This window comes from Aotus nancymaae, unplaced genomic scaffold (assembly GCF_030222135.1).
Source record: "Aotus nancymaae isolate 86718 unplaced genomic scaffold, 86718_ANA_hifiasm-v0.15.2.pri h1tg000020l, whole genome shotgun sequence".
Classification (NCBI taxonomy): Eukaryota; Metazoa; Chordata; class Mammalia; order Primates; family Aotidae; genus Aotus; species Aotus nancymaae.
The window spans coordinates 43811274-43825385 of NW_026988432.1; the positions used below are offsets into that span (position 1 = coordinate 43811274).

Sequence of the window (14112 nt, forward strand, 5' to 3'; positions counted from 1 at the left end):
CTTTATTTGCCAAAATAAATGCTGTTGTTATTAAAATAGTCACTTAAGTACTATTTGACCTAAGTGAGGATAATTGGGTTACAAATGCTGCACATCTTAATATCTGAATGTCTTCTAGATACTTGATAGTATACTTGAGCAGAAAGATGATATTAGAAAAAAGATGGAAAAAATAAAGAAAAAATTACGAAAAAAGGGGAAGAAAATCCTTGATGCACTAACAGAAACTGAGGTGAGATATTTAATTTCAAAATATAATTTTGAATTTACGGTTTACATACATCAATAAAAATTATTCAAGCAAGTTTAATTTTAAATGAACGTGTCTTATTTCTTACTGGTTGTGCTAAATCGACTATATATGGATAAAAGCACGCACACTCACACACACAGTCCTGTGTTTCATTTACTTTCTCTTACAATATCTTTCTCACTGGTCTAGTTTATTAGGGACATGGTTCCTAATCAGGATAAATACAAGGAAAAATTAATATTGGATTCATGCAGAAGTCTACTGCTTTCTGTGATTGCCATGCTGTCTCCTTTTGCTTGGAGATTTAAAAAAAAAATGAAGATGAAGAAAAGAAAGAAAAAAGGAAGAAAACAAGAAAAAACAGAGGGAGAAAAGGAAGGATGAAGGGAATTGCTATAGTCTGAATGTTTGCAGTCCCCCAAAATTCATATGTTGAAACAAAATCCTAAACAAGAGGCTGGGCTTTTAGGAGGTGATTAGATTATGAGAGCTTGTTGGGATTAATACCCCTATAAAAGAGGGACCAGGAATCTTGCTTGCCCTTCTACCGCATGAGTATGAAGGAAGAGGATACCATCTTTGAAGCAGAGAGGGAGGCTTCATGAGAACCCAAATCTGTTGTTGCCTAGTTCTTGGATTGCTTAGCTCTAGAACTTTAAGACATACATTTCTGTGGTTTATAAAGTACTCATTCTAAGATATTTTGTTACAACAGCCTAAAAAAACTAAGACAGGAAGAAAGAAAAGGAAGGAAGGAAAGAAGGAAGGAAAGGGAGGGAAGGGAGGAAAGGAAAGGAAAGAAGGAAGGGAGGAAGGAGAAGGACAAGAAGAAAAGGAGAAAAGTCAAAATTAAACAATAAAAAATCGCATGATTACACTTTTGTTAAATGGCTGGAATCTTCTATTGATGTATGTCCACTGTTTTAGCCAGAAATCGTCAATCTGTCACTCTGAAACTACAAAGCATCACATTTAATATAAACATGCTTAAAACTAGTGAGCATTTTCTTTTTCAGGTAGAGAACTTAGAATCATTAATGTAATTTAATTGTTTTAATTTTAATATTCTATCATATAATTTGACTAAATTTTAATATTCCAAAAGACAATAATTTAATTTAAAACATATACATAATTCTTTAAATTTTAAGCCAACTACTACTAAGATTTTGTTCTTAGAAAGCATCTTCACTTAGCCAATTAACATCAACTTTTTCCATTCATCTTACTACTGGTTTTGTACACAAACTCTTTATTTAGTTTTCAGTTAAAATAAAGAATTGACTTTACATGGTAAAATGATATTCTGTTTTGCCAGAGAAAAGACCTACACTGGCTTTGCTTTTGATGAAGAGAGTGTAAAGCAGAAGGTTTCTAAATTATGTAATGCCCTGTTGGAGCTACAGCTCACAAAAGAAGTACAGTTCAAGAGCCAAAAAAAAATTTTTAAATAATTTACTTTTATTTGCATTTTATAAAAGACACTGTGACCAGAACTATAATGATGTCCTCATGACTCCCAAGTGACGCTCCTTGTACATACCTCTTTGCCTTTCCACTTCCCCACCCCATGTTCTCACACACCACAGGCACAAAGTGCCTCTCATCTATTTCCTGGAAAGTCACTTTTCCTATGTACCTCATGTCCATCTATCTCTTTCTTTCTTTCTTCCTTTCTTTCTTTCTTTTTTTTTTTTTTTTTTACCCATCTGTGTCACAAGAATATTTTAAAATAACAGTTTGGCAAAGGGAAGACTCATTTCTTCAATAGAGATGGAAATAGAACCCAGACTCAACTGTTGGAGTCAGCATATTTTTTAGCCAAAAGAATGAGAGAAAAGTCCAAGAGCACTGCAACTTTAATGCTGTTGTCTTATGTATGAATTCAGTGCCTACTAGGTCTATTAGGCACTATATTCACATCTTCAGATGAAAGAGAGAGTAGCTTCTCTGAGGAAGATGACTCAGAATGCATGAGGCTATGCACAAGAAATGAAGTGAGTGAATTGCAGGGTTTATGGAGTATATTTGGTGTAGACTTCATAACAGTATGCAGCCCTACCTGTCTGGTACCCAGGATTTTGTGGGTTTCTCTTGTCAAATGCTTAAATACATTCAAGTATACTTAAGAGAGTATCCTTGGTAGTGGCATTTCTTGCACACTAGAATTTGGGAATTAGGAGTCATAAGTGGAAGATGTGATTACTACAGCAGTGAAAAATGACTGGGTCAATTTGGAGCAGAAAAGAAAATCATTTTCCCAGCATGGGTGTTGTCTTCAACCAATATTATGAGTAGACGTTAGGTAGGTCAGCTACCTCTTATTAGCTTCATTATTATCAACAACATTTGTTAATGTTGATTTCAATGTGCTGACAAAGGGCAAACATGGCTCAGATCATTTCATTGAATTATCACAGCAACCTTGTGAAGTACTTACTATTCCATTTGTATAAATTAAGAGCTGAGGTTTAAAGAGATTAAATTCCCAAGCAGCAAGAATTCCCTTCTATCCAATCTCAAACTCATGCATGCCAATACCTACTATGTATACTATAATCTCATGTAAGTTCCTTTAGCAGCAGTGACAAAGGGCAAGGGCCAGTTTTGGTATAGAGAAAATAGTAAAGGCTTTGGAGTCAGAGAAATCTAGTATTTAACCAGTTGTCACCACTTAAACTAGCTATTCTATCTTGGACTACTCTGGATTTCCTATTGTAATGTGGATATAACATTGATTATATTGTTACTGTGAATCATAAAAGGCGTAGTTCAAATACAATGCATAGTACAATCATTGGTGCATTGTAACCCCCATGATTACTCCCTCACCCCCATTGCCTTTTCTACTAAGTAGAGACTGGAATTTGTACTCTAGTAGAGAGTATCTTAAAATCACATTTCTGTTATTAATTTGCTTCTGTGCTAAGAAGTAACTAAAATACATATTACCATTTATTTATAAATTACTAATAATGACAAACTATTATAACAAAATTTATAACATAGGCCAATATAATACTTTGACATTACCAATAAATGATTTTGATTTTTTAAAAAGCCTAAAAACATTTAACATATTTACTAAGGGCAAAGAAGAAAAAAAGAAAGTTAACAACCATGAGAATGATTAAAAGGGATATAATTTTTTAAAAAAAGGGATATAATTATATGCAGAGTAAATTAAAGAATACCACTTGGCACAGGAATTTGTTTTAAGATCTATATAAAGTGTATCATTTATAAAATACAAATGGTGAAAACTGGGTCAAAAGAAATAAACACAATAGATCAATAGTTAGAGAAGAAATTGAATTTGTCCAAACTCTACCAATAAAACCAAGAATGAGTCAAGATACTGTATGAGCTTCTCTACACATACCACTGACAGAGCATAAGAAAGCATGGAAATCTTATAAAATCATTCTATAATGAAACTAAAACCTTGCAACCATAACCAAAAATTAGTGGCATAAGAAACAAATTCACTGGTGATCTTGCTTATGAGCATAGATGACCAGATCATAAATATATTAGCTAAATAAATTTTGCAATGTGTTAAAAGATATGCAAAACCAGGTTCCTTTGAAGATGAGAATCTTCATCTAAAACTAAGAAATGAATGATGAAATCTGACCTAAACATCAAATTTAGGTATAGAGAGCATGCAGTACTCAGAAGCCCCATACTCACTCTCTTCTGCTTTCTGTCTTTTAGTTTACCTCCCCCCACCACCCATAACTTAATACTCCAGTGGGCCCATCAACAAATTCTAATTTGCTATATTTTCATTACATTCTAGTATAAGGAGAAAAGAAACTCATTTATCAGTAGAAAATTTTCAGAACTTTCCAGAAAAAGAAGGAAACAAAGCAGAAAGGATATGAAAATTCAAATGCAGTACCCAGTGTTCAAAATCTTGGACAAATTACAATGTTTTATAGGAAAATAAATATAAAATATTAGTTGTTATTCATGAAATCTGTGAGTAAGAAAGTTTGTCTGGGACAGAGAGAATAAATCGTTTTATTTTTTAGAAAATTCATCAGATATAACAGTGGAGAATATAAACCTCAGTTGTTTTTTTAGAGACAGGGTCTCACTCTGTCACCTGAGCTGGAGTGCAGTGGAGCAGTCATGCGTCATTGGAGCCTTGACCTTCTACACTCAAGTGATCCTCCCATCTCAGCCTCCCAAGTGGCTGGGACTACAGGTGTGAACCACCGCACCTGGCTATTAAAAAAAATTGGGGTAGAGACCAGGTGTTTGCTTTGTTGTCCAGGTTGGTCTTGAACTCCTGGCTCCAAGTGATCCTCCTGCTTTGGCTTCCCAAAGTTCTGGGATTACAGGAGTGAGCCATCATGTCTGGCCCACTATTAACTTTTAATTGTTCACACAGCCAATGTAATTGTGTCCCTAAATAGCAGGGATTTGAAAATCCAAGTACTTAAAACACTTCTGTATATATTTTTTTCAGAGTAAACGCTCACTGATTTTTAATGACTTAGAAGTGACTAAAAGTAAGACAATTATGTTTTTTGCAAAAATAAATGAATTGAATGAGGAATTAAAAGCAAAAGAAGAGGAAAAGAAAGGTTTTGAGCAGACACTTGAAATGTTAAAGTAAGTACTTAAACTTTATCAAAATCTGAAGTATATTAAAAATATTAATAAACAAAATTAGATTGAATTTCCATATTTAAAATGCATTCTTAAAATGGTTCATATTTTAAACTATAACTTAGTGTGGAATATATGTATGATATTTAATAATTTTAGTTTATAAAAGCATAATCATAAACTTTTCATTTTTTATTGCTTCTCTGGGTTTATTCTTATTTGAATAACTGTGAATATTTCTCCCTTTCCAATGAGAATAACTTTTATTCTTTATGATATTAATAATATTCTTCATTACTTTCAGATGTATCAGTATTTATACACCATGTTTAATAATTTATGGTTTTTCACCCAAACTTTTTTTTATTAGTTTTGAGGTAAGAGTTAAGACTCAGATAGTCTATAAAACCTCATACAGTTTATTCACATTTATCATCTTCAAAAGTTTCTTATCAGTCACCTCATCAGTCAGGGATATAACTGTTCAGGGTTAGTAAGGCCTTTGGCTTGGAGAATCATCATGTGCTGAGGCTCATTGGGTATCCCTAGACCCTAACCTAGAACTTATGTACTCCTCCTTTACTCATTTTGCTTCTCATTTTCTGTCTTATAAAACACTGAGAACTGGACTTGGAGGAGTATTAGAGGAACATGCATTGTCCACATTTAGGGACAACAGCCTGCATTAAATATAAAAGGTTAACATAAGCATTAGCAAAATCATAATGCTTAAGAGATAAAGTGTAAAAAAGTTATGGCCAGCCTGATGCCATGCATTCCAATGGAGCCAAGTCAATGCCCCCATCAAGGATTTGTTTAGTTATTATCATAGGGTAAAAACTTATGTTCAACATGATAATTCAGCTTTATCTGAAAAAGACTACTCATATTCAGTATATTATGTGAAAAAGCAGGGAAACATATCATTTACTTTGAAAGATATTTATCCACCTTTTTTAACACCTGCAAAAATATCTTGGGACTCAAAGATATAAATATGAATTTATATAACTTACATTAAACTTATAAAGATCTAATTCAGGAGCTGATGAAAATTTTTTCTTCAGGCTTCCTCCCACTTCAATCCTAACTTCTGACGCTGGATTATATGGCCTTTCAGACAAGAGTGGTTTCCATGTCTCATTGAAACAGTTCTCTCTCTAAACTTGACAAAACCCTGCCTTCCAACAAGAAAAGGAGAAAATGAATTAGCCAATACTGTAGAATTACTTATACAACTATTAATTAGCAGTGATGATAGATAATGCCAAATAATATATAAAGCTACCATTGAATGACTTGCTGTTGTGCCAGGTGCATCCTGGACAATATGTATACCTTGTCTCATCCAATTCTTATAGCAAATGGTTAAACTGTTAATCATTTCCAATGAATGCTGAGAGACAGAGGCTCAGGGAACTTAAGATCACACTCTAACTCATGGTAGAGCTAGCATTAGCTTAGCTCCATCCTGTTCCAAGTGTGTGCCCTTTTGACTGACCACCTAAAGTGAGATTCCAAAGGAAGATCAGCTGTTTTATGAATAATCTACTTATATATCCAGTAGGTTCCCATAACAAGTTACTAATTATTTATCGGGAACTCATAGTGGGCATAGTGCCAGGCCCCAATAAAGACAAAGATGGCAAGTGGGAAAGTGTATTTTCAAGTGTCTGAAGATCTTTGCAGAGAGACAAACCGCACATATATAAGACAATTAAAATATGGTGTTAAAAATAATGGCAGTCAAAGCCATTCTTGACCCTCACTTAATTTTTATAATTATTTCTTACCCAGAAAGTGGAAAATTAAAATCCAGACCCATAAGACTTCAAAGTCTGCTTGTTTTATCACTAGGAGGAAGAAAACACCATTTTATTGCATAGATATACATATATATAGTGTATATAAATGTCTGTGTAGATATAATTAATAAAATGCTATAATATAATTCAATATCAAAACAATGTAGAGAACAAAGTACATGTGGTCAAAATATATCAATTTTTGGGAGGAGTAACTATGAACATTTTATCCTTTTGGTCACACTAGTTCCTTCCTGTGTGAATTCAATTGATTCTTTATGCTCCTAGATGTCAGTATCATTGGTTACTGATAAGACATCACTTAATAATTTGGAATGTCATTGGTATGAATGATGTAAAGGAAAAATCAGGGCAAGGTAGATGAAAAAGGAGAAGAACCTTATTTCCTGTAGAAGAAAAGGCTCACATCCATTAAGTGTAAATAAGGTGGTATGTTTTCAAATTTGCTGATAACAGATATAATGAAGAGAGAAAAAATGAGTACTTAATGTTGAACTGCTGAATCAGAGAAAGGCAGCCCTAGATTTGAATTCTGGTTCTGTCATTTACCGACTATTTGAGCTTACGCAAGCTAATTAATTACGCAAGTTCAGGTTCCTCAACTCTAGATGGCTATCTTATTATTATTTCATGGTGTTTTTGTTGTATTAAATGGGATATTATTTAAAAGCAGAGATATTATTTTAGTCCTTCCCAAAATATTAGTATTGCTGCCTTTATAGCTAACTGTGCAAGTGATTTAATTTTCTCTATCAGTAGACTTGTTCACTAATGTGGATAGAATTAGACTGTGCTGAGGTTTTTTCAGATACCTTATTCTGGAAACTGAGTTGCTGCTCAACTTTGGCAAGCAGGTTATTATCACCGGTATTATTTAACCACGTTTTGATACTTTTCTAGTAGTATTGTTCCTTGCATAACTACTTAGTTCGCCGTAAAAGTTATTTACCTTTGCATTAGGATGTATTTAGTTGTAAATGATAAAATACAGACATGCACACGCACGCATACATATACACACCTATTTGCATACCAGCTTAAACAATAAAAAAATGCATCATCTTATATAACAGGAAGCACAAAATAATAAAAAATGCATCATCTTATATAACACCAGCTTAAATAACAACAAAAAAAGTGCATCATCTTATATAATGGTAGGGAGGGATGTTGGTTGATTCAACAGCTCAACACCGGGCACTCATTTTTTTCTGTCTCCACTATGGCTGTTGGAGGCAACTTTGAAAACATGAGTTATAAGTCACATTTAGTGGGTATGAGCTCTTCTACATGGAAGTAAGTCCTTCTCACTCACTTCATTGAGCTATCTTAATATATCTGCTTACTCCTGGACAATGGGTCATATGCTGGTTGGACTAATCTAATCAGAATATATCTCTAGAGTTACAGGCTGCTTGGAGGAAGGGTTTTCTTGAAGTACCTAAAGAACAGAAGCATGCTGGATAGGCAACCAAGAGAATCCACTGTTTTTCCATAGATTTTCTTCTACCTGGATGATTTAGATGTAGCCCTATGGAAGTAGGCCTTCGGAAAAAACTAGGGATTTTTTCTAAGGCCTGTCAGCTGAAGGCTCTTAAAGATTTTTCAATTTAGGTCTTTTAAAATGTATCATAAATGCATTGTATAAAATAAAATGTGAATTGATTAGTGGCACATGAAATTCCTTCTTCATAGGAACAAATTTATAAGTATGAGATTTAAAAGGGAACACGCACAAACTGTGTTCGATCATTTTATGCAAGAGAAAAAAGACTGTGAAGAGAGACTCTTTGAGGAAGATCAGAGATTTAGAGTGCTCCTTGCTGTAAGGCAAAAAACTCTTCAACATACTCAGGTGAGTATTATTTTTGACTGCTTCAGAATGAACGAAATATAGTGATAGTTAAATTAGCAGCTATTTTGAGGCACTTTTTATCCTGAAGTAGCAAGGATGTTCAGATTTTAAACATAAATTTGTTAGCATAATAAACCTATAAGTTTTCATTGTCTCTTCTAAGTAATTGTAACATATTCATAGAGCATGTTATACTTTTCAATGCATTTTATGTGTACTTTCATTTATTATCATACTTTGTTTTATTTTGAACTCTATTAATATAAAAATGTAGACTGTATTTATTCCAGAGCCCTTTTATGCTTTTAATGAAAGATGAGAATGGTTATCATTTGTTTCTGAATGAATATACTTCGAATGTTTACCAACCAACTTTTTTGAGGAATGAAAATATGTCATGCTCTTTTCCTGTAGAAAAATTTTTCATAATATCCTAATGGACCTGTAAGTTTACTTGTTTGAAAAAGGGAAATTGTATTAAAAATGTCTTTTAGGCCTGATTTTTTACTAATCAAATTGTATAAAGCTATACTTATAAAATGTTTGCATTCAGTTAAATGAGTCCTATCCCATTTTACATTTCACAACAGTTTTTGTTACATTTAGTTGTAATTTGTGTTAGTACCATTTTAAAAATGCATTTAAAAATATTACTCAGTTTTGAAAGATACAATGGGACTTTTTTCTAAAAAAGAAAATAATTTTCTGTACTATTTTAAAACTATTTTCTGTGAAAGTTTTCAAGGTATATATAGTTTCATAATATACTTATATCAGCTATTTTGATCTTTATATTCATATAGTCAAATATAATATTTATATATTCAATTATTATATCTATATTTCAATTACTTTGCCTACTTTTTACATACCCAAAGACATGTGAGAACAGTTTTTTAAAGATTATTTGGAACAGATGTACATTGAATGAACAAGTATGTGGGTGAAAGAACATATCTTCTTTTGTTCTATTGCTGCAGTTTGTCTATAAGAAAATTATTAAGAAGAGAATAATATTAATAACAATGCTAAGTAACATTCTTCCATCTTAAATGTGGCCATTACATTTTTAAAAAAGGGTTTTTTTGACCTAAAAATATGAAAATAATTGGTGCCATCTAGTGGCAATACATGATGCCTCTTCTTAGAGGAGCTGCTGAAACCGATGGCTGAGTTTCAGATATGTGAGCTAGGAATGGATTGGAGGAAGCTTAGGCTACAATACACCTCTCAGAACAAGAAGGCTTAAGTTATTTACCGACTTAAGCATTCTTCCCCACCTCATATTTTATTACAGCAGTAGAATTAGTTATTTTAATTCAACCACATTTTCCAATCATAGTGGTGCTGAGAACACAGTGGGGTCTCAATAGTCATTTATCGACTGGCATTCCAGCACTATAATGGAACAATAATAATTAGTGAAATGGCAAAAGATGGTCAGCAGGAGAGAGATGAATAAAACATACTCTGTAACTAGCCTCTAAATTATTGAGATTTGCATTTCTTTTCATCAAAAAGCCTGTCCTTGCCTTTCTACTCCCAAGTGTACCCACCCCCAGCCACTTGGAAGCATTTTATGGTCTCATGGTTTTTCCTGGGCACTGATCTCTATCTAAACTTGTTTTGGTAATTCATTTACACCTTTTTTTGTCTGCCTGTCTCCTGCCATAATAATGTCTTCTCTAAGGGGAGGGAAATTTCTTTCATATTCTTCTATATATCCTAAAAGCTCAGTACTATGTCTGGCCAGAAGTATCCAATAAATATGTGTTGAATGAATGAATAGATAAATAGATAATGGATGCTTGTTTGGATAATTTTGTTGTCCACATGCATAACAGTAGCAAGAAGCAGGAGCATTTTAGAAGTACTGTTCAAACTCCACCAGCCTGATACTCCTGATGCTTTACCAAACTCATGCTGGTGCAGAAGCTGAATCAATCTCTCTTTCTATCTCTCTCTCTCTCTCTGTCTCATTCTCTTTCTTTTCCAGATACTTCCCACTCTAGTGAAAATGGTTAAATTGCCTATTGCTTTCTAGCACTTAAGGATTCTCTTAACTGTGTCAACAGTGCTTGTCGAATAACCTTAAATTTACATGAAGTTTTCTCTTACCAGTTTCTTGGATAGCTCTTTGTTGTACATTCACCTTATATGACCAGAATCATATAGTTTGAAGATGTGGAGTTTAGAGATTGATGTGCCTCATCATTAATGATGCTATTTATCTATGATTATTATCAGTTATTGAGTATTAAATAGTGAAAAAACAATGTGATTTCTCATAGAAACCTGACCTCATCCCTGTTTAGGAAGTGGGTAAGTTTGTAAATGTGGATGTAATGTAAAGGACTCCTGCGAAGAAAAGAGTCTCATTAAAGGTATCATTATAAATGTAATGTTACTAATCCAAGGTGTCCCTTTTGGACAAAAGAATTGATAAAAATTATGGGTCATCTGTAGGGATGATTTAATAAAATACTTCATAAAAGCCACAATAGAGTTAATAGAGAATATGAAAAAACACACCATAGAATTAGAAATACAAACAGCTAATAAAATAAGAAAATATACGCAAACCAGATAACATACAGACAGCATGGTTCTGAAGTTAACTTTATCTCTCTTCAGTAGGCAATTTCATATCATATATCCTAAATGGTAGATTGTTTATAATGTCATGGCATTTTTACCAACTTCTATAATTTGCAAATGCCATTGCTTAAGATTAAATTTTCAGTGTACCATATTCATGAGAGGACTATAGCTCTAGCTACTGATATTTGTCCTTGCTTTTGGAAAGATCTGTACAAAACTGGAGCTTATATATGATATAATTTGTTATGAGTTGTCCTTAGAAGGCCAGCTGTATTGTCTATGTTACTGCATTTCTCTGTGTGTTCTTCCACAGATTTGCTCTCCCTCTATAATTTAGCTTATGAGAGAGGTACAATGAATTACACTGGAAGAATAATTTCAAGATGGAGTTCTAGTGGAGACAATCCCCCATTCCTTGTAGAGTTAATTGCTTTTTATTCTGCTTCATATTTTCTACTCTCAGGAAATACCTCTTCCTCTGGCTATAGCAGTCCCAAATTTGGATATTAAATTATTTTTGACCCTTTCATGTGGAAAAGTTTTAGCTAATACATTGTTTCATTTGACTACCAGATACTGGAATAGTAAAAATTTGAAACAAGTTTAATTTCTGAGATATTGTAGAGATTATTACAATTTATATATTATTATCCTATTGGTCACTCATCATTTCTGGATTCTCACAACTATTTCATGAGTATTACTGTATTTAAGGCACTCAGTGTTGAATGACCAAAACCCTAGACTCCATTTTCAAGATACATCAGCAGGAAGATAGAAGATATGAAAAATAGATTTGAATATAGTGGTCACACCCAAATTATGCATACGACCACCACATCCAGATTACAAACAGCAATTTGTGGCCTCATCCACTGTTCTGAAAAATTAGAGATTACTTTTAGTAAAAAAAAATCACATTTTCTGTGGTCTCAGTTGTGGAAAATGAATGTGTGATAAACCTGGAAACATTTAGAGGAACTGACCAATGAATTTCCCAGGCAAGAGTAATTTGCCTTATTGACAGCCCTCTGTTGCAAAGACTATTTTACTATAACATGAAATTTTTTTAAGTCAGGAATCTGCTTTACATAATTAATATTTCTTTCAAAATAACTTCTGATAGGATTAAGCATCAATTAATCACACATTAATTATATAAACTAGGCACATTGTATTGCTTTTTAAAAGTAACTTGTTAAAATCTATTGCTGCTTGAGGAATGAAAATTTTAATTCGAAGATTGGTGGCAAGAGTGCTAATTCTGTGTCAGGGAATACCTCATGTTTTGGCACTGATCTGGTGTTTCAATCATCACGAGTACTTAACAGGATGGAGTAACACTAGAATATAGAGGAAGGATGGAACGTGGATATGGTTGATTCCTAAATATATATTTAACATATTTTGAGTGTTTGCCTAGAGCATGATCCATTAAATAAGGAAGAAGCTTCTTTTCTTTGCGAATCTCTCTCTTTTTTTTTTTTTTTTGAGACGGATTTTCGCTCTTGTTACCCAGGCTGGAGTGCAATGGCGCGATCTCTGCTTACTGCAACCTCCGCCTCCTGGGTTCAGGCAATTCTCCTGCCTCAGCCTCCTGAGTAGCTGGGATTACAGGCACGTGCCACCGTGCCCAGCTGATTTTCTGTATTTTTAGTAGAGACGGGGTTTCACCATGTTGACCAGGATGGTCTCGATCTCTTGACCTCGTGATCCACCCGCCTCGGCCTCCCAAAGTGCTGGGATTACAGGCGTGAGCCACCGCGCCCGGCCGCGAATCTCTTTACCATCATGTCACTCCTTGTGGACATGTGGCAGAATTACTGCTAATACTATATTAAAGCACTGTCTATCTGAAATTTGAATAGATTTTTTATTTTCTGCATTGGCAACCACCATGTTTAGCTTTCCTTTTTTTAACTACCTTGAAGCCTCTATTGCAATTATTTGGCTGTAGTCCATTTCAGTTTTTCTACAAATTAGTATTTGTCTTATATAGTTGTTCTAATACCCAATGAACATAGTTTTGGGAACAATGTTCTATTTTTCTCAGGGTCATTTTCCACTGGAAAATGAATGTTCCCTGAGAAAATCATATCATTTTTGCAATGCCTTCACCCACTGTAGCATAACAGCAAAAGTACCTGACTTTTCCCTTTTGATCAACTAAAATAATCATGAGTTTTCAAATATCAAATTGCATATTTAAATATACCTTAATTAGCTATGGTTTTTAAAATTTTTAATACATTACTAGATTCAATTTACAATCATTTAATTTGGAATATCTATTGGTCTGTAATTCTATTTTGTACTTTTTTAAAAGCTGAGGTGGGAGGATCACTTGAGTCCGGGAGGTTGAGGCTGCAGTAAACCGTGATTGTGCCACTGCACTTCAGCCTGAGTGACAGAGTGAACACCTATCTCAAATAAGTAATTTGCATGTGGTCTTCAACTTTTGCTTCATAAACAATTCGTGAGCAAATAAATCAATGAAATAATTAGTTTAATATGGTTAACAACAGATTCCACATAATGAAAGTTCTTAAATTTCAGTCTACTTGATCTGCCATAGACTATTCATAGTGTATTAAATTTCCTACTTGATTTATTTCTGTGGGCTTTGCTTTATATATTTGTTATTCAGTGAATATTATAAGCTATAATTATTAAATGATCATTTGGATTGTAATTTTTTATAAAATGGTAACTTTCTTTTGTATTATTTTAAAGTTAATGCTATTAACTCCTGCTTTACTGTGCATTACACTACTTTAATTTTGCATTCTATTATTGACTCTTCTGACTTAATTTTATAGATGTGCCTTCTATAAGCTTTATGTAAAATATTTAGAGTGATTTTGCTTTTTCAACCCATTTTTATTTAGTGATTCATTTGTATGAGAATTTTATTGGTTCTTGCTTCTATCATTTTAATATTTTCTGTGATACTTTTC

The 14112-nt window shown here is 33.3% G+C and overlaps 1 protein-coding gene across 3 annotated transcripts in view; it reads left to right on the forward strand.

Moving 5' to 3' along the window:
• Positions 1-14112, forward strand: part of CCDC178 (coiled-coil domain containing 178) — a 559051-nt gene that overhangs the window by 271112 nt on the left and 273827 nt on the right. For all 3 annotated transcript variants that reach the window (XM_064378981.1, XM_021670019.2, XM_064378982.1), the window contains exons 18-20: positions 119-232; positions 4731-4876; positions 8395-8554. In XM_064378981.1, coding sequence (XP_064235051.1) covers positions 119-232; positions 4731-4876; positions 8395-8554 — 420 coding nt within the window. The remainder of the gene's footprint in view (positions 1-118; positions 233-4730; positions 4877-8394; positions 8555-14112) is intronic.